Genomic DNA, 26197 nt, shown 5'->3' with positions numbered 1-26197 from the left:
AGGGCTGAAGGCGCACGGGGGGGTGTTTTAAGGCTATGGAGCAGCTGAAATGCAGTGGTTTGGTGAATCAGACCACTTGTTATTGATTTTTCTGACGTGGACGCTAATGACACTTGTCTGTGTTATATTTAGCCTATTTCAAGCCCAGTGGGATGATATTTATGTGGCTCTTAATTGGCTTGGTTTTAAAATGCCAGAACAGAAGCAAGCAAATAAAGAAAAACATCTCATATTCACTTTAAAAGCATTAACTTTAATTTGAAACTATTCCGACAGCCTTACCTTAGAGTATTTACAAAGAGACACTTCTCCTGATTTTATCCTTTGTCTACAGAAAGAGGTAGAAGTTTTCTGCTAAAGGATCACGTTGATTGGATTTATTATTACAAATTAAGACCAGGAAAACTTTTGAATTATTGAAACTAGTCCTATTTTATTGTTGAAATCAAGTTGCTCTTGCTTTTGATGTTTTGTTTTTTTGAGGATTAATGATGTCGTTGGTTAATTGTTCTCTTTGTTTTTTAACTGTAAAATGTGACATAAATCGATATTTGCTTTATGTTGCTTCTGTATTTATTCATCTTTTTATTGATTCTCCTATTTCTTTCATCTGTTTTACCATTTTATTTGTGAATCAATTCATTTGTGTATTTATTTATGTATTATCCTGCAAAATACAAAGGAGAAAGAATACAGGAATAAATACTTGAATAAATAAACTTGGATATGTGAATACATTAAATGGAAAATTAAATGGGAAAGACAAAAAATAGGGGCATTAGTACAAAGGAAAGTTAATACTTGTCTCTTATCTTAATGTATGCCTATTTGCTTTTTTTTTCATTTTTGGAGCATTTCTTTCTTTCTTTCTTTCTTTCTTTCTTTCTTTTCAATATCCGATTTTGGCTGTTTCAGTCCTCCGTAAGTGTCTTCAAGACATATACTCAATATAATATATTTTGAACTGGAAGAAGTTTTTTTAGCCTACTTAAAGTCGCACCATTGTATTGTAGAAATACTTTATTAGGGTACTAGTCCCGTATTCAAATTGTTGATACTTCATAGATCTCATAGATAAGTTTCATAGATCTCAAACGCTTTATTTTCTACTGGGTAGATGTAGATCCATAGTCTATAACAATATTTTAAAAGCTCACCAGTGGCTGTAATCTGTAATCTGTAAAGTAATGTCCGACTGTCAAATAAATGTTAAACCCACATTATTCTCTTGGTGAAGTACAACAAAGGGCATAAAATGAAATATGACAAAATGTGAAATATTTAAATATTCAAAAATAGTTTACTTTCCACCATTTGATAGATTTAAATTGAGTATTTTAGTCATAAATAGTGTATTCTGAAATGTAGGCTTAGAAAACAGGATTTGAGCTTTAATCGCTTTAATCAATTTGAAATTGCACGAAGCCAAATACAGACCGGAGTGGACTATTTATATAATATGTTATTAGACAGTCGTTTTCTACGAAGTTATGAGTCAACAGGCAGAGGAGTTACTAAGTGCACAGTCAAAGAAACTGTAACACGCAGGCAGCCATGTTGGATTCAACAAGGAACGACGTTTTGTGGGTCAACTGTCCTGGATGTTGAGCCGTAATGGCGTCAGTGGCGCAGCAAGATAGCCGTCGACAAAGGGACGAGGGCGGACTCGCAGGCAACGTTTCCGGGTTTCCCCTTCCTGGGCTGGGACAGCGAGAAGAGGCAAAAGGCTCCTGTTGATTAATATTTCAAAGTTACGCTCAGGTAAGACTCTGCTCAGTGGTTTGTTGTTTTTTTTGTATTCGTTTCATATAAGCTGTTTGAATGAGGCGGAGCAGGGCGAGGAGGACACACCGGAGAGTCAGTCGGAGCCGAGCTGGCAACATGACACCAGCCGCGGTAACAACTGTTGCATGCTAAAGTTTGACATGTCACGTTAACAAAGTTTCATGGTTGAATTAAACTCATACGCGGGGTTTAAAGGGTTTTAAAGAGGACATCAGAGTTTAAGGAGCTGTGGTATTGATCCAAGCTGCGCACGTACAAATCCTAATGTCATTCTCCCAGTTGATGTTTGGTAAACTCAGTCAGTGTCTGACAGACTGGGTGTGGTGGACATCCAAATGTTACAGACCCAGAGGCCTTCACACACATTTCAAACTCCCATGCCCAGTGGCTGAAGCATTGTTTTATATTTCTTCTTAATCATTTGACACAACTGTACAAGTAAACACTTCCTCCTCCTCAGTTTGTATAAACAGTGATACCTATTCTCAGTGCTTTTGAACTCATTTATTGCCCCATTGTCCCAGTTCATTGTTAATAACCGCAGTAAAACTCTACACTTCAGTGGGCTTTCATGTTCTTTGATCAGTATCATATAAAATCCGCATCAGACCATTCAAAGTGTTGACTTTCACAAATTTCCTGTACATTCCTCTTGTGTACATTCCTCAACTCTGAAATCGCTTTCTAACATCCGATTCATTCTTGACCTTTGATTGTAAAGCACATTTTCGCAAAATAAATTTCTTGTTTAGACAACTTCACAATAACAGTGGGAAACGATAACATTTTTCTTCATGTGTCTAAGATGTGGCTTCGGGCCACTATTGAAGAATTATCATTCATCTGTGTTTGTGTTTTTGGCTTAGTTAAAACATGCATATTTCATTTCCTTTCTTGCTGAGTGGTGAACGCTATGGGCACAATCACAGACTGTTTAAGCTGTAATCTTGGGCCAGCAGCTGAACTTTACTTCAGAAACGACTTGTGTTTTTACCCAGCTGGACACAGATCAGTTTGCTATCAGGAGACAACATCTCCTAGTACTGAAAGACGTCTCAGGCCTCAGATCCAGCACCTTCACCGCTCTCTGACCTTTGCCCTTCCTGCGACCATGTCTCATAAACACTGGCCAGCACAGGAGCGCCAGGGAAGACATCTGTCTAACACTATAAACTACAAGAGGATGTTTCCTCCCGTTTTGGTCTGTGGTGTGAATGGAAAAACAAAACTTGATCTACACTGACAGACCCAAGTGGACCTGAACTATTGTATTAGAGGTTTGATGATGTAACACAGTAGGATGCCTTTGTTCACTAGATTGTGTGTGAGTGAAGAAACGCACAGTATAAATAACTTTGATCTTTACAAATACCATCTATTATGATAACAGAAACAATGTTTGACATACCTACTTACTTGATAATGTACAATCTTTGTGGGTAATTATAATCAAGTGTAGAGATTGGTGTTGTGATCCAACACTTATTATTCTATCTGTCATTAAGTTGTTAATTTGTTCACGAGCAATATTGTCACATTCATATGCCCATTTACCAAACATAATTATACAGCTTCCTTGGCCAGAAGCTTGGAGTTTAAAAAAAAATCACTTTTAATGGTACTCCACAATGTTAGTTTCACTATTAATCATTAGTGCAGCTTTTTCCTTACACCTAATCTTCATCTTACTGTACAGCAGCTGTGTGAGTAGCACAGTGTTATGATAACATTTGTTGCCGTATGACTCGCACTTGTTTTTAGTCATTTCCTATGCTGGTTCCCATTATCATAAACGGTCCATCCTGTGCTTTAAACTCTGTGTGTGTGTTATAAACAAACCTGCTGGTTTCCTCATGGTTGAAAGGGTTTTTCATTCCGCGTATTGTGGCTTTTCTTCCTCTCTTTGGGATCATATTATTATAAGTGTTACTAAAGCACACAGCTTAAAAAACTAGTATAATTTGTTTATTACTGTTGCCCGGCACTGCTACCTTTGGCCCCCAAGGGCTACTTAATTACAGTCAAGCCCCCCGGTCCACGTGTGTTTTTTGTCTGTCTATGTCTTTATTATGCTCAGTAGCTTTGGGGTCCCTGTTTTTGTGATCTGTCGCCAGTAAATTACCATTTTTGTTGTAGTGCCACAGAGTTCACAAAATCTCCATGGTGTGAAATTATTGTTTCAGTGTTTCCAATAAGTGCAGAAAGTCCTTAATCCACAGAGAGTGGGTGTGTAGACCCTTGACACTGCCTGTCAGGAAGGTGAATAGTTCTACTAGCACTACTGCCCCTTCATGGCATCAGTCCAGCCAATAAATCAACTGTAAATGCATCACATGCCAACAACTTTGGCTTTACTAAGGTGGCATTTGTCCCTTTTGGCCCAAAGTGTTTAATCTCCCCACACGTCTACCCTGTTGATAGCTGTGTGTATGTGTGTGTAAGCAGCTCAGCTGCCTGCCCGATTAAATGGCCATTATTAAGAGAGTATTATTGAAGTGTGCCTCCTGCCTGTCTGTCCTGTAGTGTTGTCTTTGTGATATTACAACCGTGATCTTGGAACGGTTTAATTAATCTGCTGCTGCACTAATGCTGGTTCCCACAGGGCCTGTCGAGGAAATAACACTCACTGTGTGTATGTGTGCTATGTCCAGGGATATGCCTGTGTGGGCCACTGCATTAACTTAGATATTAATTAACAATAGAAGCCAATTTATTATCGTCTTTGTTGTGGTTCTAGGGCTGAAACTAATGATTAAGTCGTACTAATCATAGTAGTAGTGTTTGGGCTCAAGGAATTACAGATTATTTTAGATCAAATTGATAATTGTGAAAAATGAGCCTAAATTGGCATATTCAGGTGTCCTAACTGTCCCTAGTCAGAAGTTATTCCTCTTACTATCATAGAAGAAAACCAGCAAATACCACATCAGAGAAACTAGAACAAGAACATTTTTGCCCTAGAAATGTTTTGTTCTGATTTTCCGTCATCTTGAGGGTGACTAGATAATGACCGAATTTTCAATATTGGGTGAACTCATCCTTTAAGATTTGACTGTCCAGACAAAGTGTCATAGCCCATAACCCTCTCATTACCTGGGAGTTCTCCACCCTAAATTGTTGGTGTGTCCCCTTGCTGTCCTGACATGTGGTCTGTCCTGTATTTGGTCAGGGGTGAGGCACGTGTTCTCCCTCCTGCCCCAGCTGAGCTGCCCTGTATAGGAAAGGCTTCAGGAACCAGAGGGATAAACAGCCATTGTTCTCCATGCAGGCTCGGTGAAACCACCCTGTCAGTATGAGAGATCTTTGCCTACTTTCATGTAGATACAGAGGGCCCCCAACTACCATCTAATAGATTTAACAGTGTGAAATGGTTCCCCAAGTGTCCGTAAATGTGCGTTTATCACATGCCAATGGAGAAAGGTCAATTTAGGTTCCCATGCCACCTCTTTTCAACATTGCATAACCAAAGTGCATCTCCTTTTGGCAGCACACGGCAACTTGCCTCTTTCTAATGCTTATCACACTCCACCTGTCAAGGGCCAGTGTGTTGGTGATAGAACGGAGCCTGTTCTTCCTGCTCAGTCATTATGTAGCTAATTTATCAAGCGGGCTTGTTGCTCTGTCGTCTGCTCAGGGTCATAGAGCGGGGCAGGAGCACGGGGTACGCAAGACTGTAGCAGTTTAATGGGAGTCTGGGAACAAATTTGTTGCCCGGAGCTTTTAATCTGTTCTCCTTCCGTGTGATAGTGTTAAAGAACAGTGTAATCTGATGTCGTCAACCCAAATGAACGTTTCAACAGGGACTCAATGTTCAGAGTTGTTGGAGTTACAATTCACAGTATAGTTAATCTGAGGTGATGTGATTTCTGCTTGAGTAAAATGACCCACATAAAGATAATACTTATGAGCATTTGTGATGTAAAAGATAACTAAGGGACTATTACCTGTCTAATTGCTATCTTATGGTTGCAAAACATATAAATCTCAGCAACAAACTCTTTTTTTTCCTATTGCACCCATCACACTAGTATCTCATTAGTATCTTTGAGATCATTAGGTCAATATTGCAAATCATTACACAGATGCATATGTCAATGTTGGATTTTTTAGATATGATTTTAACATCAATGTAATGAAGCACAGTGATTTGTCAGTACCTAATTTGCTGGATCAGCCAAAACCTCACACTCTTTTTTAAAAAATTATTTTATCCTCAATCAAATTCCTCTGAGAGATTTACTGAATCTTGAGAAGTATATAAATATCATGATATAAAATAGTGGAAATATAGTTTTACAAAGAGAGTTTCAATATCAAAGCATATCCCTATGGTAGCTATAAGAATTCAAATCTAATCCTTAGGTCAAACCTAGGCAAATCTTTTTACAGCAGAGCAACTTCAGTACAGCATGAAAACTTCACATTCACCAAATACCTTTGTCTAGCTAAAACTGTGAAAAATGTTACCAGGAGATTGTGCGAGCCACAGCAGCAATAACTTTTGAGAATCAAAAGAAAATGGGTTCAAACAGAACAGAGGAAGAACGGCTAATCTTACCTTTTATGTGTATACATACATACATTACATATGATTGGTTAGATAACACATCACATAAAGAAAAAAACATAAGCATAATTTTTACATGGCATGTACAAGTGAAAGGGAACAATCTAAATCAAGATCCCTGGAAGCTGGGTTTGCTGCTAGGTGGGAGTTACTTGGAACTGTTATGAGGTGATTTATCTGATTTGATCCACCACTATACTTCTCGTTTTTTTCCCCAACCAGCAGACATCCAGTCAACAATAGCGATGTCTCAATCTGGAGAGAAAGGGAAGGTGAGTAAGTTTCCGCACACTTCAAGTTTTAACTTGAACCTACAATATGACAGTGCTCTAATAAGGCAGTGGTGATTAAGACTAATGGTACTTGTAATCTCATGCACACACGCTTGCACAGGCATCCAGAGAGGATATCCTGTATAAATGCAAGTGTTTCATGGCCGGCTTTATTGCCCGTTGGAATTTCTCAATATTATGCATCATCATCAATCTCCGTTGCATACACCCACATGCACCTTTCCACATACACCTCATAAAATGACTCAGCTGGTTAGCAGATTTACAGTGAAAAGAATGAGTAGAAAAAAGCAGGAAATTACATAACACTAAAATTCCATAATTAGTACCCCCTTTAATTTAAGTCATTGCATATTTTTATGACTAGTTCATTGCGTTCTTATTTATTGCACTTTCTGACCTTAATTTTGAACAATTTCTCTTTTTGTGCTCCACAGTTCCCAGATGCAACAGGTTATGTAGGATTTGCCAACCTGCCAAACCAAGTGCACAGAAAATCAGTGAAAAAAGGGTTTGAATTTACCCTGATGGTTGTAGGTGAGTCATCACTCTTTTCTTTTAACATAGACTGTATGATTTCTGTAGAGAATACAGCTTTATTTTCTTCTCTCTTTGTTTTTCAGGGGAGTCTGGTTTGGGCAAATCTACACTTATAAACAGCCTGTTTCTCACTGATCTCTACCCTGAACGCTACATCCCTGGTGCCGCAGGTATACTCCCCAATACATGTGCACACACCTGCATACACATACACACATGTGCACACTGTAATAATAGAGAAAGGTCTGCTGCAATGTCTCCAACAGAGCATTATTTCAAGAGGAATGTTGGGAATGCCTTGGTCTCAAAATATGACCCTGCCCTTCTTATGTCTTGATTCACATTGGGACTTATGTTAGCTTGAGTACAATTATCAAGGCTTTCCCTGGTCAGTTTGTGCAGATAAGAAAAAACATGTAACCCTTTTAGATGACAAAACCCATAATTTTATTTTTTAAGGCGTATCTACCTTGTTGAAGCCTGTGGTTGTAGCAGCTCAGTGGCTTGTGTAAGCGCATAGGAATTTTGGATATTATTGTTATGAATTGTAATTATTCTTGTACTTTCACTTCACAGAGAAGATTGAGAGGACGGTGCAGATCGAGGCATCAACTGTGGAGATTGAGGAGAGAGGAGTGAAGCTTCGCCTCACCGTGGTCGACACCCCTGGATACGGCGACGCCATCAACAGCCAGGACTGGTGTGTTTATGTGCTGTGAAGGACATGGGAGTGATAACAATGTGGGACATGTTTCCTGCATGCTCCCTCATCCTTCCCTCCTGTCCTCAACAACTCCCTTTCTCAAGTTTCATCCCAAACTCCCTATTTCTGACCTCTCCTCCTTCTACATTCCCTGTGTCTAGTTTTGTCGTGTGTGTGTGTGTGTGTGTGTGTGTGTGTGTGTGTGTGTGTGTGTGTGTGTGTGTGTGTTTGCTTGCTTGCTTGCTTGCTTTTGTGGCATTCTCATGCTAGTGGTGTCAATGTAGCCTTCTTGTCCAAGATATATTTTCCTGTCTCTCTGCACAATTTGTCAATTTTATCCTTTTCAAAAATTAGATAATTAATGTTAAATGTAAGCCAAATTTGATTAGACATCTGTAATTAATTATTTTCATAAACAGAAGATGTGAAAATATCTTGTATCCAGTTTTTTGCCCGTTCTAAAAGGTGAAAAGTAATGAGAAATCACTGCAGCTGTAATTTCATAGTGATCACCTTTATTTTTAAAGTTTATCCTGTAGAGTTTCTCAGTTCACAGAGCAATATAAACCCTTCAACTAAAATGAATCCATCCATCCTGCCATGAAACCGGAGATACTGAATTTCATAACAGTGATATTCGGAGTTACAGTATAAAACCACATGACTGAGTTGGAAGCTTATGTCTGTTTCTCTCTCTGATGTCAGCTTCAAGACCATCATCCAGTACATTGACAATCAGTTTGAGCGATACCTTCACGATGAGAGCGGGCTGAACCGAAGACACATAGTGGACAACAGGGTGCACTGCTGCTTCTACTTCATATCCCCATTTGGACACGGGTATACAAACTTTTACAATAAGCTAAAATTTGATGTACCCAGCTGTTTTTTTCAGATATTCTACTACATTCACAATTTCCTGAAAAAAGGCTAAGAAGTATATGTTTCCCTGTCTGAAACACACTGTAGAGAAAAGTCAGTTATTATTGGCCTGTTTTCAGTGTATTTTAACTGATACCTTATTAACAGGAAACATGCAACACCCCTTATTTGAAGTGTTTCAAAATAAGTTACCTCTCGCTTGCTAGTGAAGCTGTTAGCTAGTGTTACACCATAAACATTTTGTAGCTAGCAGGAGTTTCTTTGGTCTTTGTTAGTTAGCGTACGCCTCCAAAGACCAGAAAAAATCAAATAAAAAATAAATAATAGAAAAATAGGAATTGTCAAGCATAGGTATATTTTATCTGAACTGTAGTTCCTTACCTATATTTAAGATGATGTAGTTACCTAAACTGAGCAGTGTCGCATGACTTCTGCTTTGTCTCCTAGTCCTATCATGTCATTTGACAATACATAATTTAGTGTTGTTTTTTTTACCCTTTGTCTCCTCCTCCTCCTCCTCCACGGTGTTGTAATTGTTCTTTTTTAATTTTCTTTTCTTTGCTAGTCTTAAGCCTCTGGATGTAGAGTTTATGAAGGCCATCCACAGCAAAGTCAACATTGTCCCAGTTATTGCCAAGGCTGACACACTGACACTGAAGGAGAGGGATCGCCTGAAGAGGAGGGTAGGTTTGACGTCTACACACACGCACGCAAGCACGCACACACACACATACACACATACATACACACATACATACATATAAGCACAATTAGGATCGATTGCTGTCCACTGTTTTCTATATGCAGTCAGTGCAATCATCTGCATTGACTGCAGTCGTGCCCTAGATATGATTGTTGCCACATGGAAAAAAGCTGGAATGTCTCAGCACTTGTTGTCAGGTTGCTGGGGACTTTGTTTGTTTTTGTCCCATCTACAGTTGCATGGTTTAGCCATCAGAAAGTGGCTCATAAACTAATCAAAGGAAAATCATGTATGCATCCTTATTGGCCGCCTGGTGTGCCAGACATCCGTGTGTTCTTGTGAGAAATCACACACGTACTGTACTTCCCCAATGTAGTTCCAGTGATCTATGGCTTACATTTTATGTTTTTGATGATACTGCCACATTGTTCAGAAGTACAGGGAGGGACGATATAAACGAGGAAACAGTAGGAGGGACAAACGTAGGAAGAGAGTGTTGTATATAATGTAGAGGCAGCACATCTCATCCAGTCTCAACTCGTCCCAGATACTTCCTGCTGGAAGCAACCCAAAGTGTGTGCCTGCCTGCACGCTCCTCAGCTTCCTGGTGTCCAGAGGGGGAATACAAGGAGTTATATAACACACATACACCTCACTACAACGTGTTCAGCTGATAACCTCTCATGCAAGATGACTTAATAAGATTGTCCTGCTTCTGTCTCTTCTCTTCTCTTCTTGTGAACTTTTGTTTTGCATTTTTTCTATTTAATCAAGAAAGTAATCGTCAGTCTAACTGATAATGGCAAATAATCATTAGCTGCAGTCCTCATTCAGAAAAAAATGTGTGCAGTGTATGGGCTGCTGTTGCAAATTACTTTTTCAGCTCAGCCCACTTCACTCTGTTTTTAATTGGAAGTCGGTCTGTCTCCCCACCTGCCCATGCTTGCCCAGACCTCCCACCTGCCTCTCATTCAGGTCTCGGAGCCGGTGGTCTGGCAGGGTGTCAGGCTGACCGGCGTCCAGCTCTGTTCTCTCTGCTTTGTTCAGCGCTCTCACAGTCTGGGTTGCTTGAAACTGCTTATGCAGCACCTTAGGAAGACTGGGTCACAATTTCAGGACACATACAACGATTCAACTACAACAAAATTTCAAATTTGCTATATTAAGACAAGACAAGAACTCACTAACTGCACTTATTTTGTAGTTTTGCTCTAGAACGCCAGTTGCTCCATTGGCATTTAAGGTGAACTTCATCCACTCCTTGTCCTTAAGGGACCTACCAGTTGAATTGTGCTCTGTAGAGTTGTTTTGTGTTGTGGCCTTCCTCAAGCCTTCTGAATGTTCCTCTGGCACTTAAGATGAACAAAACCATGTTTCCTGCCACCACTGACCCCCGCCCCAAACCACAGAAAACCCCCAAGCTGGTTGGCATTCTGATTTCTTGATTACAGTTGATGTAAATCTTGTTTAGTTTTGCTCATGTTTTGCTTCTCATTCAATTCACTGTTAAACACCATATAGGCCTACTGTAAAGGTGTTGCCAATATAAATGAACTGGGAAATTATCAAAAGTGTTGTGGCTGAAATACTATAACACTGTATCGCTCTGATCCGACCCCTTTGCTTCTGAACAGTCCACAAAACTAACTGTCCAGCTGAGTTTGTTTGCATGCTTCGCTTAGTGTTTCCTAAACATACACTTAAGCAATTAGCAAAATAGACAAACTCACGCACGTAGAAACACACACACTCACAAACACTCCCCAAATCCATATGTTTGCTTATTCTAGCAATGAAGAAAATATGTTTATTTCTTAGCTACATTTATACGCAAATCTTTTGGTGCTGGTAATCCACAAAAAAAGTTTAAATTTAGTTTGACTGAGTATGATGATAATGAGTTCCTGGACGACCATTTATCATCAGGAAAAGGGTTAATTGAGCTATCTGCCCAACATTTAGACATGGCATCCTGTGTCCCCGAGGAGGGCATCTTGTTTCCTGTTTGGTCACATTTTGGGCATACACACCTTTGATCTTCATTCCAGTTGGCTTAAAAATAAGCATGCTGCATGCTACATTTATGTGCAAGTAATTAATTACTAAACAAAAAAAGTACCTTGTTATCTTGTTGTTACATTGATTATTACTGTATTTTGAAAACTTTTTCCAGGCTAGGTGATTAAGAGACACATTTTTAATGCAGCTAAATTCCTGCTGGAGAAACCAGAATATTTCACCAGGTTTATCCATAATTGGATCTCTGAATTTCTTTTTACGTGTAAAATGTGCATGAACAAATACCAGGGCAGAAGGCAATGCATGCAGCAGGATGAATAACTTCTCATATCTGTACTTCTCCTGCACAAAATTATCACTTATTCACTTATTACATTTAAATTATTCTGCGTCTTCTACAAAAATTATGGCGTGGCATCTTATCCTATTGTAAAAGTGTTCTCATATTTCCTGCCTTTAATGATTTATCACAGTAGTCTGGTTTCTTGTGTGCATGTAATCATTGTAAATAGTAAGCATTACAGTAATAGCCATTCATCTTTGTAAGTGTCTCTCAGGAGAACAAACATATCTGTCTCGAGTATTTGTTGCTTTGATCAGATTAGTTGAAGTGGCTCTTAGGTATACGTGCCTGAGTCCTGCCATTCGATCCAGTACAGTGTAGCGGGGCACCAGGCCTTCCTTTGAGGTCAGAGCACCAGCAGCCAAGAACCTGTCAGAAGGCTTAGTACTGGAGGATGATTGATAACCCCCAGCCTTTCTCCCATAGTGTTTATTAGTTTGTTTTTTTGCATGGCACTTTCTCACCGTTCTGAGCCATTTGTCTCTCAGTAAGTGGCACCCCCTCACCTCTCAAGGCTTGTCCATTCCTTTCTCCTATTGTTGGGGGGAAACAGCTTGTACAGAACAATATAAGTTTCCTGTAATGTGTCAAGACTGTTCCACTGACAAGACACAACCTGCTGCCCTGCACAGCTCAGGCTCACGTACAAGGTTAACAAACCTCCCATTGCTCAGCTTTCATCCCTTTAGTTCTGCTCTCCTCTCGCCCAGTCCTTCCTCTCCTGGCAGTGCCTCACTCAGCTGCCTCTTACTTTCTTCCTCTCCCTCTTTGTGTCCTTGTTTTTTTAATTTGCTCTAATGCCAATTTCCTTCACCGGGGCCGCTGTGGACTCTAGCTCATAAGTTGCCCTGAGGAGGGTATATTGAGGGACTGATCCTCTCAGTCTGGGACCTTGTAGTCATATCCTGTGCAGGGCTTTAGTCTCAAACCGCTTTACTGGTTGTTTTGTGAGGTATGGCACATAGCTGGTTTAGACTGGAATCCTAATGGAAGCAAAACAGCAAAAATGCCTACTTTTATCTTAACAGAAGAGTACTTTTATGTGTGTTTTCTCCACAATCATTTTTTAGTAAGAACAACTAATCACTCGTTCCAACTAATCAATTCTGAGGATTTGCTGCTATTCTTTTCTTATGTGATCGTAATTCGAATATCTTTGGGTTTCTGACAATTGTTCAGAAAAAATAAGCAGAATGTAAAGATGAAATCTTGGACTTTTGGAAATTGTGACAGCCATTTTCACTATTTTCTGGTTTTCTATAGACCCAATAATAAACTGTAAATAATCTTCAGATAACTCGCTTATGAAAAAAATGGTTAGTTGCACCCTGAAAATTACTTTACTAAAATCCTCTTGGGTGTTTGTTCAAGTTTTCTTTACAATGCAGGATGTTGAGTCTTGAAACTCTGTGAATTCAGGTGCTGGAGGGAAGAGCAAATGTCTAGTTAATTTTCATAACTTGATGAACTGATGACTGAAACCAGTGGAAAAGCATATTGACACATCTCAAAATCCCACAGTTTGGATTTGAAAATGGTAAGCAATAATGTAAAGTGTATAAAATGTGTTGTAACGTAAAAATGAAAATGTTTTTGTTTTGTGTGGAGACTAAAGTTCTCATAAGCCAGAGGTCAGTGATGGCTAGAGAACCCAGATCCCCCTCTGTTCTCGCACAAGGCAGCAGACAGCAGACAATGGTTCAGCCCTGTTTCCTACCTCCTCTTCCCTCAGTTTTTATCCCCCACATCTCTTGTCACCTCCCTCATCTTCCTCATCTCCTTTCCTTTCTTCTCCAAGTCAGCCTCTTGTCCTTCCCCGTCCATCTCTGGTCACTATGTCCCATGCAGAACCCTCCCTCCGTCACGTTTGTCCCCCCGCAGCCATATTTCACCCCCGGCTGAGGCACTGTCACACTTTTCCCCTCATTGTCTGACTGGCTGTCGTCTCCCCCAACCACTCCACTATACTCCTGCTGTGTGAACCAGCTTTACGGCCCCACTGGGACACATTATCAGTACCGGACTGCTTGTACTGGCCAGAATTGTCACCAGGTTTTCTCAAATGTCAATAACAGAAAGTGACATGAAGTTAGTTCAAACGCATTTGTAATATTCTGTCTTTGTGCGTGCCTAGGCTGGTACCTCATGAGCAAAGGTTGAGTAGTGATTACTTCATCCCTACCTCATTGCTCCTGTTTGTGTGTGAGTGTATGACCCCCTGGTCAGCTTGTGCCTGGTCCTTTTCCTGCCTGTGTTTCAAACACGCGGACATATTTATTTATCTGCCCTCCAGCAGTCTTTGTGCCAGGGCATGCTCCATGTCTCTGCAGATTTAAAAACAATAAATATGCTTTTTTCCTCATGGAGTGAGCTGCTCTATTACACATAATCATCTGTTCTCGAGTGAAGAAAGTACAAGTCGACTACAGTGTGAAAACAGCAGGTTTTCTTGTCCCTGGGCCAACATGAAAAGATGGCTTCCGGACTTTGCCGTGCTGCTAATGAGTTGCTTTTTGCCACTGAGACCCTTTTGATTACCAGACCAAGTCGCAAAACCTGATGTGTAATTGAAATACAAAACTCACTCTGTCTCCTTCATCTAAATCTCACTGAGATACAGGATTACATGAATAGCTCGATTGTTCCTCCCCATGCTCTTTGATCAGAGTGAGAGGTGGGTGGTCTTAACTATACTAATACTTAGCCCAGACAATAGGAGTTTTGGTGGGTGAGTTTGTTGAACACTGTACCACATATGATGCTCGCACATTACCATGGTTGTGGTGGCTTTATCTGTACTTTCCATCAATGCCACTCATCAGAACAAATCCAGCTGTTCTGGTCCAGTCTTTTCCAGTCTGGACAGTCCACTCAGTCTCAGACTCTGACTGAATACATCAGGAATGTGTTTCTGTGCATGCATGCAAGTGTCTTTAATCCTGTGAACAGAAAGGTATTGTTTTCCCCGGTGCTGATACGTGTCAGTCGGTGCTGTACGGGTACTTTTAGAAGGAGACAATATTTGAATAGTTAGAGGGATTTGCTCTGTTGATGGTCTGAAGGTCATCCTCCATCTCTGGTGATCCACCGGCCTCCTGGAGCTACAAAGCTCCACATACGTAAACCACAATCACTTTTCCTACTCCTGATGCCAGATTATACCAGTTCAAAAAGTGAGGCAACAGTTTGCTATGTGTATGAGAAAGTGTTTGCGTAGGAGGCTGGTATGAGGTCTAAATCCCTCAGACCCCCCTAGATCAGGTATTGTTGGGGCTCCCTCACCCCCTCAGACTCCCTGCAGGCAGTTGGCTAGTTGAAAAGGCGTTTCCTGGCAAGAGAGAAGCATTTCTTCCCATGTGGAAGAAAGTTAGGCTAGCAAATTAAGTTTGGAAACTAAAGAATAGTAGTAGGAATTGAGCAAAGAATCAGCTTTTTTTCCTTTTCATCCTGCCAGACTGCTGTTGTTTGTCTTGTAATTTTGTTATTAAGGTATGTATTATGCTTTGTTGGAAATAGTCATTACAGTGACTCACAGCTCGGTACTATATACTTGTGTAAATATTTATATTTGTTACCCACACCGTGTCTCTTGTGGGAGACTGATTAAATCATATCTTTTCTGAATAGGGGTCTTGTGCTGGCAGCAACCTCCCTCTTCAGCAACCTCCCTCTTCAATCTGTAGACATAACAGTCTTCACTAAAAACTTCAAAGGCTTTCTACAATTCTAGACTTAGATTAACAACTGGAGAGGCTAGTACCCATCACAGTAATAAATGTGTTGGCCCTTTATTTTATGTGGGAAGAGGCCATATTTTTGCTTGTCCATAACTCATATCATACTTGGTTGTTTTGGCTGGACAGTCCGAATTTATCAGACTGCTTCATTTTTCTCAGGTTTGCTTTGACCTCGGACAAACTTAAGCTTGATCTGCAGGAGGACAGTTCTCCTGATGTGAACTGCAAAGGTGAAGCTCAGTTTTTTCGTGTATGGATTTTTACATTCTAATGTTCACGCGCAAATAATATCAAAACTAAAGTCCTGGATGGAAATGTGAAGTATTCAGGGTTTTCCCCAGAATTAATTGTTTAGCCAATGTGATAAGGCACTCAGACTTATCTGAGTAAGTTAAAAGAACTCATGGCTGACTTCTGGTGTCACCCAGAACACAGACAGCGGCCTTCTGGATGAGAGTGCTGTGCTTGTTTAACCCAACCGTCCATCCCCGACCTCATCCCTATACGGACATTTAGCTTTTTCTACTAATTCTTTCCCCTTCCTCCTTTGTAATAATTACTACAGCTGCTAGAGTTTACCACCTAACATGAAATGTAAATATAGGTCTTATATTAAGCTGCTTTCATAGTCAATGTATATAGTCGTTTTTCTGATGAAGATGGGCAGCCTAAAAGACAACCACACTTATTGAATAAATATTGATTGTTGTGTGAAATATCGCTCTCGGTCTTTTTACTTGGAGATTTAAGTTTTACTTCATAAAGTGTATTTCTTATAATGTTAGCTGGGGTAGTCTTTGTATGACATAAGCTGGCGCACCTGCAAATTAAAATACTAACACAGTTGGAAAACCTTGTTAAACAGTAACTGGAGGTGTGTGTGTCTGCAGTTTATTTCCCAAGCGCTATTTAGGAAATGTTCAGCAATTAGGCAAAAATGTAAACAAGGAAATTGGCATAACACCATGTGCAGCTTAAGTGTGTCACTGGAACAACGCAGGATTCTGAAGATGATGAAAACAACATGCTTCTTGCTAGTGTGGGGTTATATACATACACTGTTGGACCTTCTGGAATCTCATATGGGATAGAAGAAAGGATTTAAGGCTCTCCATGACCAGGATTTTCCTTTAATAAACTCTGCAGCGTTTGAAGTCCCTCAAGGTGTTTTCTCAGTATGGAACAAGGTTAAACAGCAACTGAAAGCTGATCAGACGAAATACTTCTAATGGCAGTGATGCACCGTTTCATTCCCATGGCCGCTCTGCAGAAGCTGCTGGCAGGCAGCTGCGAGGTTACATAAATGTTACGTCAAAGTGCTTCTGCTCTGGTCCCTCTGAGTTCCCGATCCCTGCTCTTCTCAATCAGGGTTGATTAGTGTCGAGATGCAGTTTGATTGTTTTGTTTTGTCGAGTTTTTTTCTCTCTCTGTGCATTGTTGATTTCCTAAGAATGCTGTGGTGCATGTTTCTACTTCCAAGTATTGTTCCCTCTTAGAGTTTTAGTTGAATAGATACAAACACTTTGCCATGCCAGAGGAGACTCAGCTCTGTCCTCAACAATCAAACTGTATAATTTTGAGTGTGTGCTTGTGCCTGTACATGCGGTTACCTGTTGAATGCCAGGACTGCAGTCAGTGTTCACCATAATCCCCTCTTTTGTTTCTTAAATCTTTTTTTTCTGCAAAATATTTGTTTTCTTCCGATGTTGTTTGTCCAGGATTCATTTACCATTCCTTGGCAGGTGTTTGAGTCATTCATATTTTTGTGGGTTTACTTGAGAATGAACAAATCGTGAAAATATTTTTCGCTGGTGAGGTTGACGTGATGAAACGGTTAATCCCTGTAATGATGGGTTAGCACCCTGTTTCATTATGATTGGGGGTTTTGGTCGTACCTGCTGTGCAATTGCAGAAAAACTGCTTAGTCATGTCTCCCATGACTTCACTCTGTGTTATTATATCTATGTATAGATCTGCGGGTATGCTATATTTGGGCTACGCAGAACCAAAACAGAATATTTAATCCTGCTATTCCTAGAACTGAATCAGTTTGACTTTGCACTGAAAATCCAAGTCTGGTATGATTCACCTGCTCTTTGTATCATTTCCAACCGATTTTCTGACTGGTCAGCACCACCCCTCCACCCTTGCACTTATCATAACTGGCTCAACATGACGGAATATTTCCACCAACAATGCTCCATATTCAACGATGTGAGCCAGAAACATGAGGCGATAAATCTTTGGCTTCCTTTTCTAATTTATACCGAGGCAGAGTCTTGTGTGGCATTGTTTGTCCGCTGCCCTGACAGCACTGAGTGGACCTACGTGGCCAACCATAACAGCACAGGCAGGGGTGGGGTGCGAGGGTCGTATTATAGCCTGACAGGATGGTCATAAAATCAAAATGGCTCCCACTGCCAACATCTCTGTGCCAACGAAAATACACAACTGGGAGGGGAGGAGCAGGAGGAGAGACTGGTGTAACGGTAGGGATTAAGGCCTACATTGTGTACAGTAAATCAGCAGGAGACAACGGGGATTTGGAGCAGGCAGTGATTTTGACATCTGGTGATCCCTGAGAGGTCTTGATTATAGGTGTCAGGCAGTACTAAGCACACGTTACGGAACAGAATAATTCAGGTAAACAGCCATTTTGCAGCTATCGGCTTAGCAAGGTCTGGAAACAGATGATGGCAGACAACAGACTCATGTTCGTGCGATGACCAGATATTGTTTTGAGATATTTAATGGCAGTTTGCATTCATTAAGTATGTAGCGCTGTCTTTGTTGGTCGCTGTTTCCTGATTAATTTCAGTTACATTTTTCTTGTTTTATTGCATTTTTATCTGACTGTGTGTCTATCTTATCTACTTGTATGTCTGGATATGTTGTTTGTTTTAATTTTTTCCTGCCATTGTGTCATGAGTGTTTATTTTCCCTCTGAGTTCAGAGTTTCCCAAAATTCTTTACGCTCTGGTCAACCAGAATGATGTTTATCCAGCCTCCATGTTCGACGGATCTGTAAATCATGTGTGTGTGTGTGTGTGTGTTTGTGAGTAAATGAAGGAAAAAGTGGCTCTGGTCTTGTGTCACGCTCTCCTCTGAGTCCTGCGAAGCCTGTTTGTTTTTAGATCTGCCCCACAACAATACCCGACTCTCCCCACACACACACTATCTCGCACACACTGCGCACAGAGCTCACTGAGAAAACAAGCGACAGCCATAACAACAGCTCAAACAGGAGCTGCTCTCTGTAGGAAAACCTGTGCTCACTTCCCAGGCTCCTGGCTGACTGACCACTGTCCTATTATACGCTACAGTACATGAAAGTCCCCAAAAAGTCAGGAAAACAACACTTGACATTTTTTGGCTCCATTACATAAGACTACATTGTGGATTCAAATATCGTGCTCCTGGGAAAACAAAAGAAAAATGCAGCTTTGATGTTTAGAATAATAAATACTGACATCTGTCCCCGATGTAGCAGGGAAGAAAGCTCCTTTGTTTTAGCTTGTTGCTTCACCGGTCGGCCTGTGAAGAAAGGAGGCTAAGAACTTTGTTTCTGATTCTTCCAGAACTTAAACACACACACAGACTGTTATTAATTTTCACCTGTCTACCCTTTCTGTCTCACCCCTCTATTCCTCCACGGGGGGCTTTAATTAAATGTGTTGCTGCAACAACAGGTACTCACTCATACCCTCCTATTAGTCTATAGAGCTCTCCTACTTTCTGTTTATGGGTCAGGGCGGCAGCTGTTATTTTGTCCATATGACTCACATTTTACAGTAAAAGCACACATTTTATATATATATTTAGATAAATGATGGAAGTCTGTACCAAGCTGGTGCATGCTCAGCTTCTGCAGGAATGGGCTGTAGAGGTTTATTCAAATACAGTACAGGTAAACTACAGTACAAACACAAGAACAGATGTGTAGTATGGATAAGTAACGTTAAAAAAACCCCAGCAATGCTATTTTCATCATGAGCATCTACTTATACAAAATCAAAAGTTCTACAAATTGAAACATTTTTATTTAATGATAATTTGAGGTGAAAAGAGTCCTTGGAGGTTGTGACAGTGAGGATGTCCAACTGTTTTTAGGGCTGCAACTAACTATTATTTTCATTGACGATTAGTTTCTCAATTAATCGATTGTTTGGTCTATAAAACGTCAGAAAATGGTGAGAAATGTCCATTAGCGTTCTCCAAAGCCCAAGATGATGTCCTCAAATGTCTTGTTTTATCCACAACCCAACGATATTCAGTTTATTGTCATAGATGAGTAAAGAAACCATAAAATATTCTCTGTTAAGCTTGAATCAGAGAACTTTGACATTTTTGTTTTAAAAAAAAACTCAAACTGATTAAGCGATTATCAAAATAGGTATACATGCAATTCATCTAATAGTTGACAAGTAATAGATAGATCGAATGATCATTACAGCTCTAATTACTTTCTAGATCCCTAACCCTAACCCTAACCCTGGTCTCCAGATTGTTTGGGTACTGATTGATAATAGTAAGTCAAGCTGACCCTCTGTTAGTGTCTGCAGTGATACATCTGCAGGGTTCAAGACTTGAGTTTTCCCTGTGCAACGTGGACATGTCAGGAGGTTGTGATGAGGTCATGACCCTGCCAGCTCACTATGTTTTTCTTGTTTCCACCTATCAGATCCTGGACGAGATCGCGGAGCACGGGATCAAAATCTATCAGCTACCTGACGCCGACTCTGACGAGGACGAGGAGTTCAAGGAGCAGACCAGAGTCCTGAAGGTGAGAGACTGACACACAGCTGATGTGAGACGCTTCCGTCTGATAGTGACAGATACCATTATCTTCCTATTCATCCTTGCTTCCCCTCACTTCATCACTTTCTCTCTGATACCTTTATTTTCCATATATCCCTACTCTGACTTTGTTTCTCTCTGGGGATCCACTGACCTTTATCGTCCTCTCCCAGGCGAGCATTCCCTTTGCGGTGATTGGCTCCAACCAGCTGATTGAGGTGAAGGGGAAGAAGATTCGTGGTCGTCTCTACCCCTGGGGAGTTGTTGAAGTGGAGAACCCCGAACACAATGACTTCCTCAAACTACGCACCATGCTTGTGTGAGTCTCCCTGGCAATAAAACTTCTTAAGTAATCTGATTTTCGGAAGGAAAGTCTTTAAAAACATGACAAAACTTCTTCCTTAGTGAGCTGGTTGTAAAAGTTCACTAGAGATTACGTTTTCTGTGAAGCTCTACTGCCTCCCAGTGTGTGAAGAAAGGTTTGCATGTGTGTTTGTTGCAGGACCCACATGCAAGACCTCCAGGAGGTAACTCAAGATCTGCATTATGAGAACTTCCGCTCAGAGAGACTGAAGAGAGCTGGCAGGTGAGACACTGATTCATTTTACTTAAACAACAGATGAGCTCCTCTTTCACAAGTTTTTTTTTTTTTTCTTCAAATTAACGTGTTTTGGTTCTCTGCAGGGCTGTGGATGAAGATGTGGTGGATAAGGACCAGATCCTGCTACAGAAAGAGGCTGAGGTAAGAACACACAACACACACATGCACGCATACACAAACTTTGCCAACATAGCTAATGCATCATAATGAAACGCACATCTGCACTGGTTTGGTAAAAGTTACAGAACTACAGGGAAGCAAAGTAGATTTCCACCATGGAAAATATTCCCCGGGTAAAAGAATATTTTATGAACAAAATTATAATTACCTTGCGTTATAAATTTGGACCTGTGTTTTAGTGAGTGACACACTGAATCTTGGATGTTTGTATTACCTGAACATTTAATTTTAAAACTTATAGCATTCAGAAAAATATTTAAAAATGTGAAACATGGCTGCATGTTTGTGCAGTAATGGTAGAAACTAAACAGATGGTAGTTATTTGGCCTAAACATGCAAAAACTTCTGGTACGGTCCTTTTAAATCCATGTGTAATTAACTATATCTGTGTATTAGCTTCAACTGAAATCAACCACTGTTTCAGTGTACATATGGGCATGTGAGGATTGTATTAAGATCCACTTGACAAAATCCAAACCTATAATACAAAACACAGCAGGATCTGATCACCATGTGCTCCGAGTACTTTATGTAGGATGTATTTGCAGAGTCACCCAGAATGTGCAGAAAAACTGCTCCGTCATCTTTGTTGTGCATATTGTATAATAATATTAACACGTGACCCAAACACTATGGACCTGGATTTACATAGCTGCAAGAACTCAAGTTTTAATTCTTTAGTGTGATTATATTTTAGAAAGAGAATAAAGTCTTACTGATTTCAGCCACACTGTATTTCATATGTGCTGTTTGCCTTTTGGGTCATGGAGCCTGCGCATCAGTGGGCTATAACCTGTTTCCTGATTGCTCTTGATTGGCCTGTTTGTATTGCTGCTCTGCACCGTAGTGAGTGGGTGGGGTGCAATCAGATCTGTTTGTAAACAATGTGCCCAGGCAGGATATACCATCACTTCCTGCCTGGATGTCCTGGCCCAGTTTAATGGTGGGAATGACCTCAATAATGTGAGGAGCCCGAAACACAAAGCTGGAAGGACATTGGTCCATTTGTTTATGTGTTGTCAAGGTTTTGGAAGGGAGGAAATATTACAGTAACAGTTCTTTCTAGGCAACATCTTTAGGATATTATTAAGAAAGAGAAAAAGATAAGATTATCCTTTATTAGTCCCACAATGGGGAAATTTGCATAGTTATTTATTAAGAAATTACAGGTGCAGCTGACAAGATATATAGATATAGATATAGATATTCAGATATTCCTGATTTCCCAAACACATCAGAAACAGAAAAGGATGCACAGCGTTAATAAGCAAAGCATCTGAAGATGACTCATTTCAGCCACAAGATGGCGATAGACATCAGAGAACACTACAGGAGAGATTATTGTTTATCAGTCCCCTTATAGTTTAATGTGTAAGCTTTACATCCTCATCATCATTGTTGATGAGTTTTTTCAACACTTTATTTATTCATGGGCCTGTTGTTACCACATTTATATCCCCATCATTCATTTATTCTTTGACATTGATTTTATGCTTCATTCATTTTTAAACACCATCTTCAATTGCTATAACACCACTGTGCTTATATAAATATACATTATATTACTACGCACTAAAGCATAATTGATTTACTCTTCGTTTGACTGGATTTTGACCATCTGTGAGCCTCTTAGTTTATTTACAGTATTCTACTAGGTTACCTTGTAATTGTAAAGAATATCTCCAGGTATGACACCTTAAAACTAGTTCAGGTGGTAGTCCATGAGATGCTTTTTCACTTTGATTTTAAGTGTTCAGTGCTTTGTTTTTTATGCACCCGGGATCACCTGCCAGTCAGCGGAAACATTTTAGACTTTAATTGTAATTTATTTTTTTAAATGTCTATAAACTGAGGAACAAATTGAAATTTATTGATGTGAATTACTTGAAAAAATCGTTGTGATTTGATTTTTCTTGTCTCTTTGTAGCTGAGACGCATGCAGGAGATGATCGCTCAGATGCAGGCACAGATGAAGATGAAATCGGACGAGTAAAAGGGTCCAAGGAAGCACATGGATCTAGGTATCCAGGATCACATCGTCTTTACCTACGCACCGCCATCACTCTTCCCTCTCCTCCTTCTTCTTCTTCCCTCCAAACATCCATCCATCAGCTGTTCAGGAACTCACCACTGATGTTTTTTTTTGTTTTCAACATCTTGTCAAAACTCTTATACAGTACGTACTAGTGGGACTGGGCACGAACATGAAAATGTTTAGATACTGGATGATTATCATTTACATACCTGTTATTTAGTCTTTGATCTTAATAATGGTCCATAGAGCTGCCAGTGGCAACGGTACTAAGATGCTCTGCCATCACACTAACATGTTTACAAGATTAGATGTATGAATTGTTCAAGTCGAGGCTTCAGACGGAACCATTTCCCATTAGTTTGATATCAGGTTTTAACTATTTTTAACATATTTTAACTCAGTTTGCTTGTCATGTTTACTATTGGAATATTATTGATTCAGTGCCTTCATTGCTTCAGTCTGATAATGCAACAATTATAGGTATTACCTCAGTGAAAGGCAGGTGTCGTTATGAATGAGGTAAACTGTCCATGTTGAGAATGAGGAATACCCCCTTGTCTGGCTTTCCAGGCAAAATATTTGTCCTTAATCGTGTTAGAAACTTTATCTTGTAGCCAAAACTACAAACTTAATTTGAGGCATTGTTTGACGTTTAGGCTGGAAAAGCTGTATGCAAGTAGTCAAACTAATAGCACTAAGTTATAAAGAGAAACAACCAGACCTTTTGATCATGTTGTAGTTGAAAGAAAGTGTCTTGTTGTTAATGTTTTTGTATTTATAATCAAGAACTGCACGATCTTAATGTCTGTGCCAAACTTTAGACTGAATACAAATCAAACTATTCAGTCCAGTCACTTAACATGTGTCCATATTTGCTTCAGTGATGTCATTTAATGTGTAAAATGTTGTGTTGGTACACTACATGTGCAGTCTTTCATCATACTGTATTTGGGCTTTCTCATTTAAAATATCTTTAATATTTAACTGTTGTATGTGTGTGAACTCCCTCCAGCATTTCCTTGAGCAGCAGACTAAAAATCCTGCTGCTCTCATACATGTGCCACGGTATTATTTTGTTTTTCTGTCTTTTGCTTTCATATGCCAATGTGTCCGTTGAACTGAGATAAACATAATTATTAATTCTTAACCATGTGTCAGTAAAGACTTGTTTTTAGGGTTCAACATGTTTTTTTTGTATCTCTTCTGGAATAAAATTTGTTTAGAGAAAAAATACATTTGTTGATTCTGGGGTTACTTTTGCATAGTTATAATTTTAGTCTTTATCAGTGCTAACAGTTAACTCTTTATTAGAGTTATCAGGTGTCTCATAGTAAGAAAACAGTTCATCCTTGCTGATATATGTCTTGTTGTCCACCACATAGGATCTAGCTATAACATTAACTGCAGAATTAAAAACAAGCAAAATCATTTATTTCTTTTCCATAATAACTTCCATTTATTAAAGGTGCTATATGTAAGAATTGTGCAATCTGTCAAATTCATACTCCAAACAAATTTCCAAAATTCAATTTTCAAATCACTTTTCAATCACTTTGTTTTTTGTGTTTATTTGCCGCAAACAGCCAGAATACTAAACCGTACATTAGCCTTAAAGTGGCAACAGACAGCTTTTCCCCTCTAGCGTTTTGACCTGGATCGTTTCCTTTTTCCTCAGAGTCACAACACAGGACAGACCGTGAGCTTATTCAGTCATTTAGTCTATAATAGAAATGGATTGCCAGTTAACCCCCCTTTTCCCCATTGGCAAACAAAATTGTATAGCGATGGCGACGTTTATAGGGAATCAATGTAAACGCTGATGGTTTCCTTATTCTATAAGATCAACATTGACTCCATAATGATACGTTGAAGCAGAAAACTTCTTCGTCTATTGCCAGTCAGCTTGATAAGCGGGTCTATCCACTTTTTAATCCCAAAAGTTTGGAAAGTAATCTCTGACCTCTTCTCCTGCCAGTAAATGGCTCCAGATCAGAGCAGAATCCAGTATGACTCTGGGTGTTTATTCCTCCAGAGGATTTAGCTCTGCACTTGACGCTCTCCTCCAGAGAGACTGACCAGCTCTGAGGAACTAAGCGGTGGCTGCAAAGCATTGTGACACACACACACACATTTGTCACTGAGATTTGAGTATTCTCAACTCATGCGAATATTTGCGCTTGTGCATTGACTTTGTTTGCAATCTAGACGTGAAAAATTTCCATCACTTTCTGTGGGAACACGCCGTGCAGATAAATCCTGGGTCAGCACTACTTCTTCATCCTCTCATGTTGGACTGGAGACAGACTGGATGCTAAAGTGACTCACTGTTGCTTCTCTTGAGACAGGAGGTGTGGACAACACTGGGGTAACTGGTTACTGGCTAACTTAAATTAATAAACTGTCTCTGCAACACAATAAATTTAACATAATGTCAAAACAAAAAAATCTAACATCGAGCTCCTTTTAAAGTAAACAGTTGACAATGAACCGGTTTCTCCAGTGAAACACATGGACACAGTGACTCGTTCATATGATGCATGAGCACATTTTTCTGGAATAAGTATTTATAAATGTATTGTTTATGTTTATTTATACAAAATGTGTTATAATAATTGATTGAGATAGTTCAAGGAGCTTCAACTGGCTCATATTCAGGATGTTTTTATTTCTGTTCAGTCTTGTTGGACTGAAGTCATACATGAAGATGTCAGTGATGATGTTGGTTTGGACCCTAACCCCCTCCTGGCATCCTGTGGGGGACCCCTGGTTGTAGATGACTCTGCAGTGTGACTGGCTGAGCTGTGAGGAGGAGGAGGGGCTTTCATCTGTCAGCTCAGCCCGCCCTCCTGCTGTCTGTCCGGGGTTTGGAGGCGAGGCGAGGCGAGGGGCCGCTTTCTGTGAGCCGTCGCTTCGGTAAAATCGAGGGTGGAGAGCGGTCAACATGACGACCAACATCAGGTACAAAAGCCGGATCCCAGTGAAAACAGGTGAGCGTTGGAAGGATACTGGAAT

The 26197-nt window shown here is 40.0% G+C and overlaps 1 protein-coding gene across 2 annotated transcripts; it reads left to right on the top strand.

Moving 5' to 3' along the window:
- Positions 1-1712: 1712 nt before the first annotated feature.
- On the top strand, positions 1713-24416 carry LOC140996078 (septin-2). 2 transcript variants are annotated; one of them, XM_073466314.1, is made up of 12 exons: positions 1713-1761; positions 6578-6624; positions 7083-7182; positions 7269-7355; positions 7762-7885; positions 8594-8728; positions 9336-9453; positions 20254-20355; positions 20543-20688; positions 20872-20955; positions 21054-21111; positions 23078-24416. In XM_073466314.1, exons 2-12 carry the CDS (start codon positions 6598-6600, stop codon positions 23141-23143), a joined length of 1047 nt encoding a protein of 348 aa, XP_073322415.1. In that variant the 5' UTR covers positions 1713-1761; positions 6578-6597; the 3' UTR covers positions 23144-24416. The 2 variants fall into 2 exon arrangements, with proteins under 2 accessions (XP_073322415.1, XP_073322416.1); XM_073466315.1 differs by having other exon boundaries at positions 1726-1761; positions 6575-6624.
- Positions 24417-26197: the final 1781 nt, after the last annotated feature.

Source organism: Pagrus major, chromosome 5 (assembly GCF_040436345.1).
Source record: "Pagrus major chromosome 5, Pma_NU_1.0".
Classification (NCBI taxonomy): Eukaryota; Metazoa; Chordata; class Actinopteri; order Spariformes; family Sparidae; genus Pagrus; species Pagrus major.
Note: the sequence above shows the minus strand (reverse complement) of the source record. Positions and strands in the feature narration are given on the sequence as shown.

What these genes read in the sequence shown, in the direction of transcription:
- LOC140996078 (XM_073466314.1), top strand. Translation starts at nt 6,598, where the DNA reads ATGTCTCAATCTGGAGAGAAAGGGAAG. An exon ending in CTACATCCCTGGTGCCGCAG is followed by an intron (nt 7,356 to 7,761) that starts GTATACTCCCCA and finishes TTCACTTCACAG; the next exon opens with AGAAGATTGAGAGGACGGTG. An exon ending in TGCTACAGAAAGAGGCTGAG is followed by an intron (nt 21,112 to 23,077) that starts GTAAGAACACAC and finishes GTCTCTTTGTAG; the next exon opens with CTGAGACGCATGCAGGAGAT.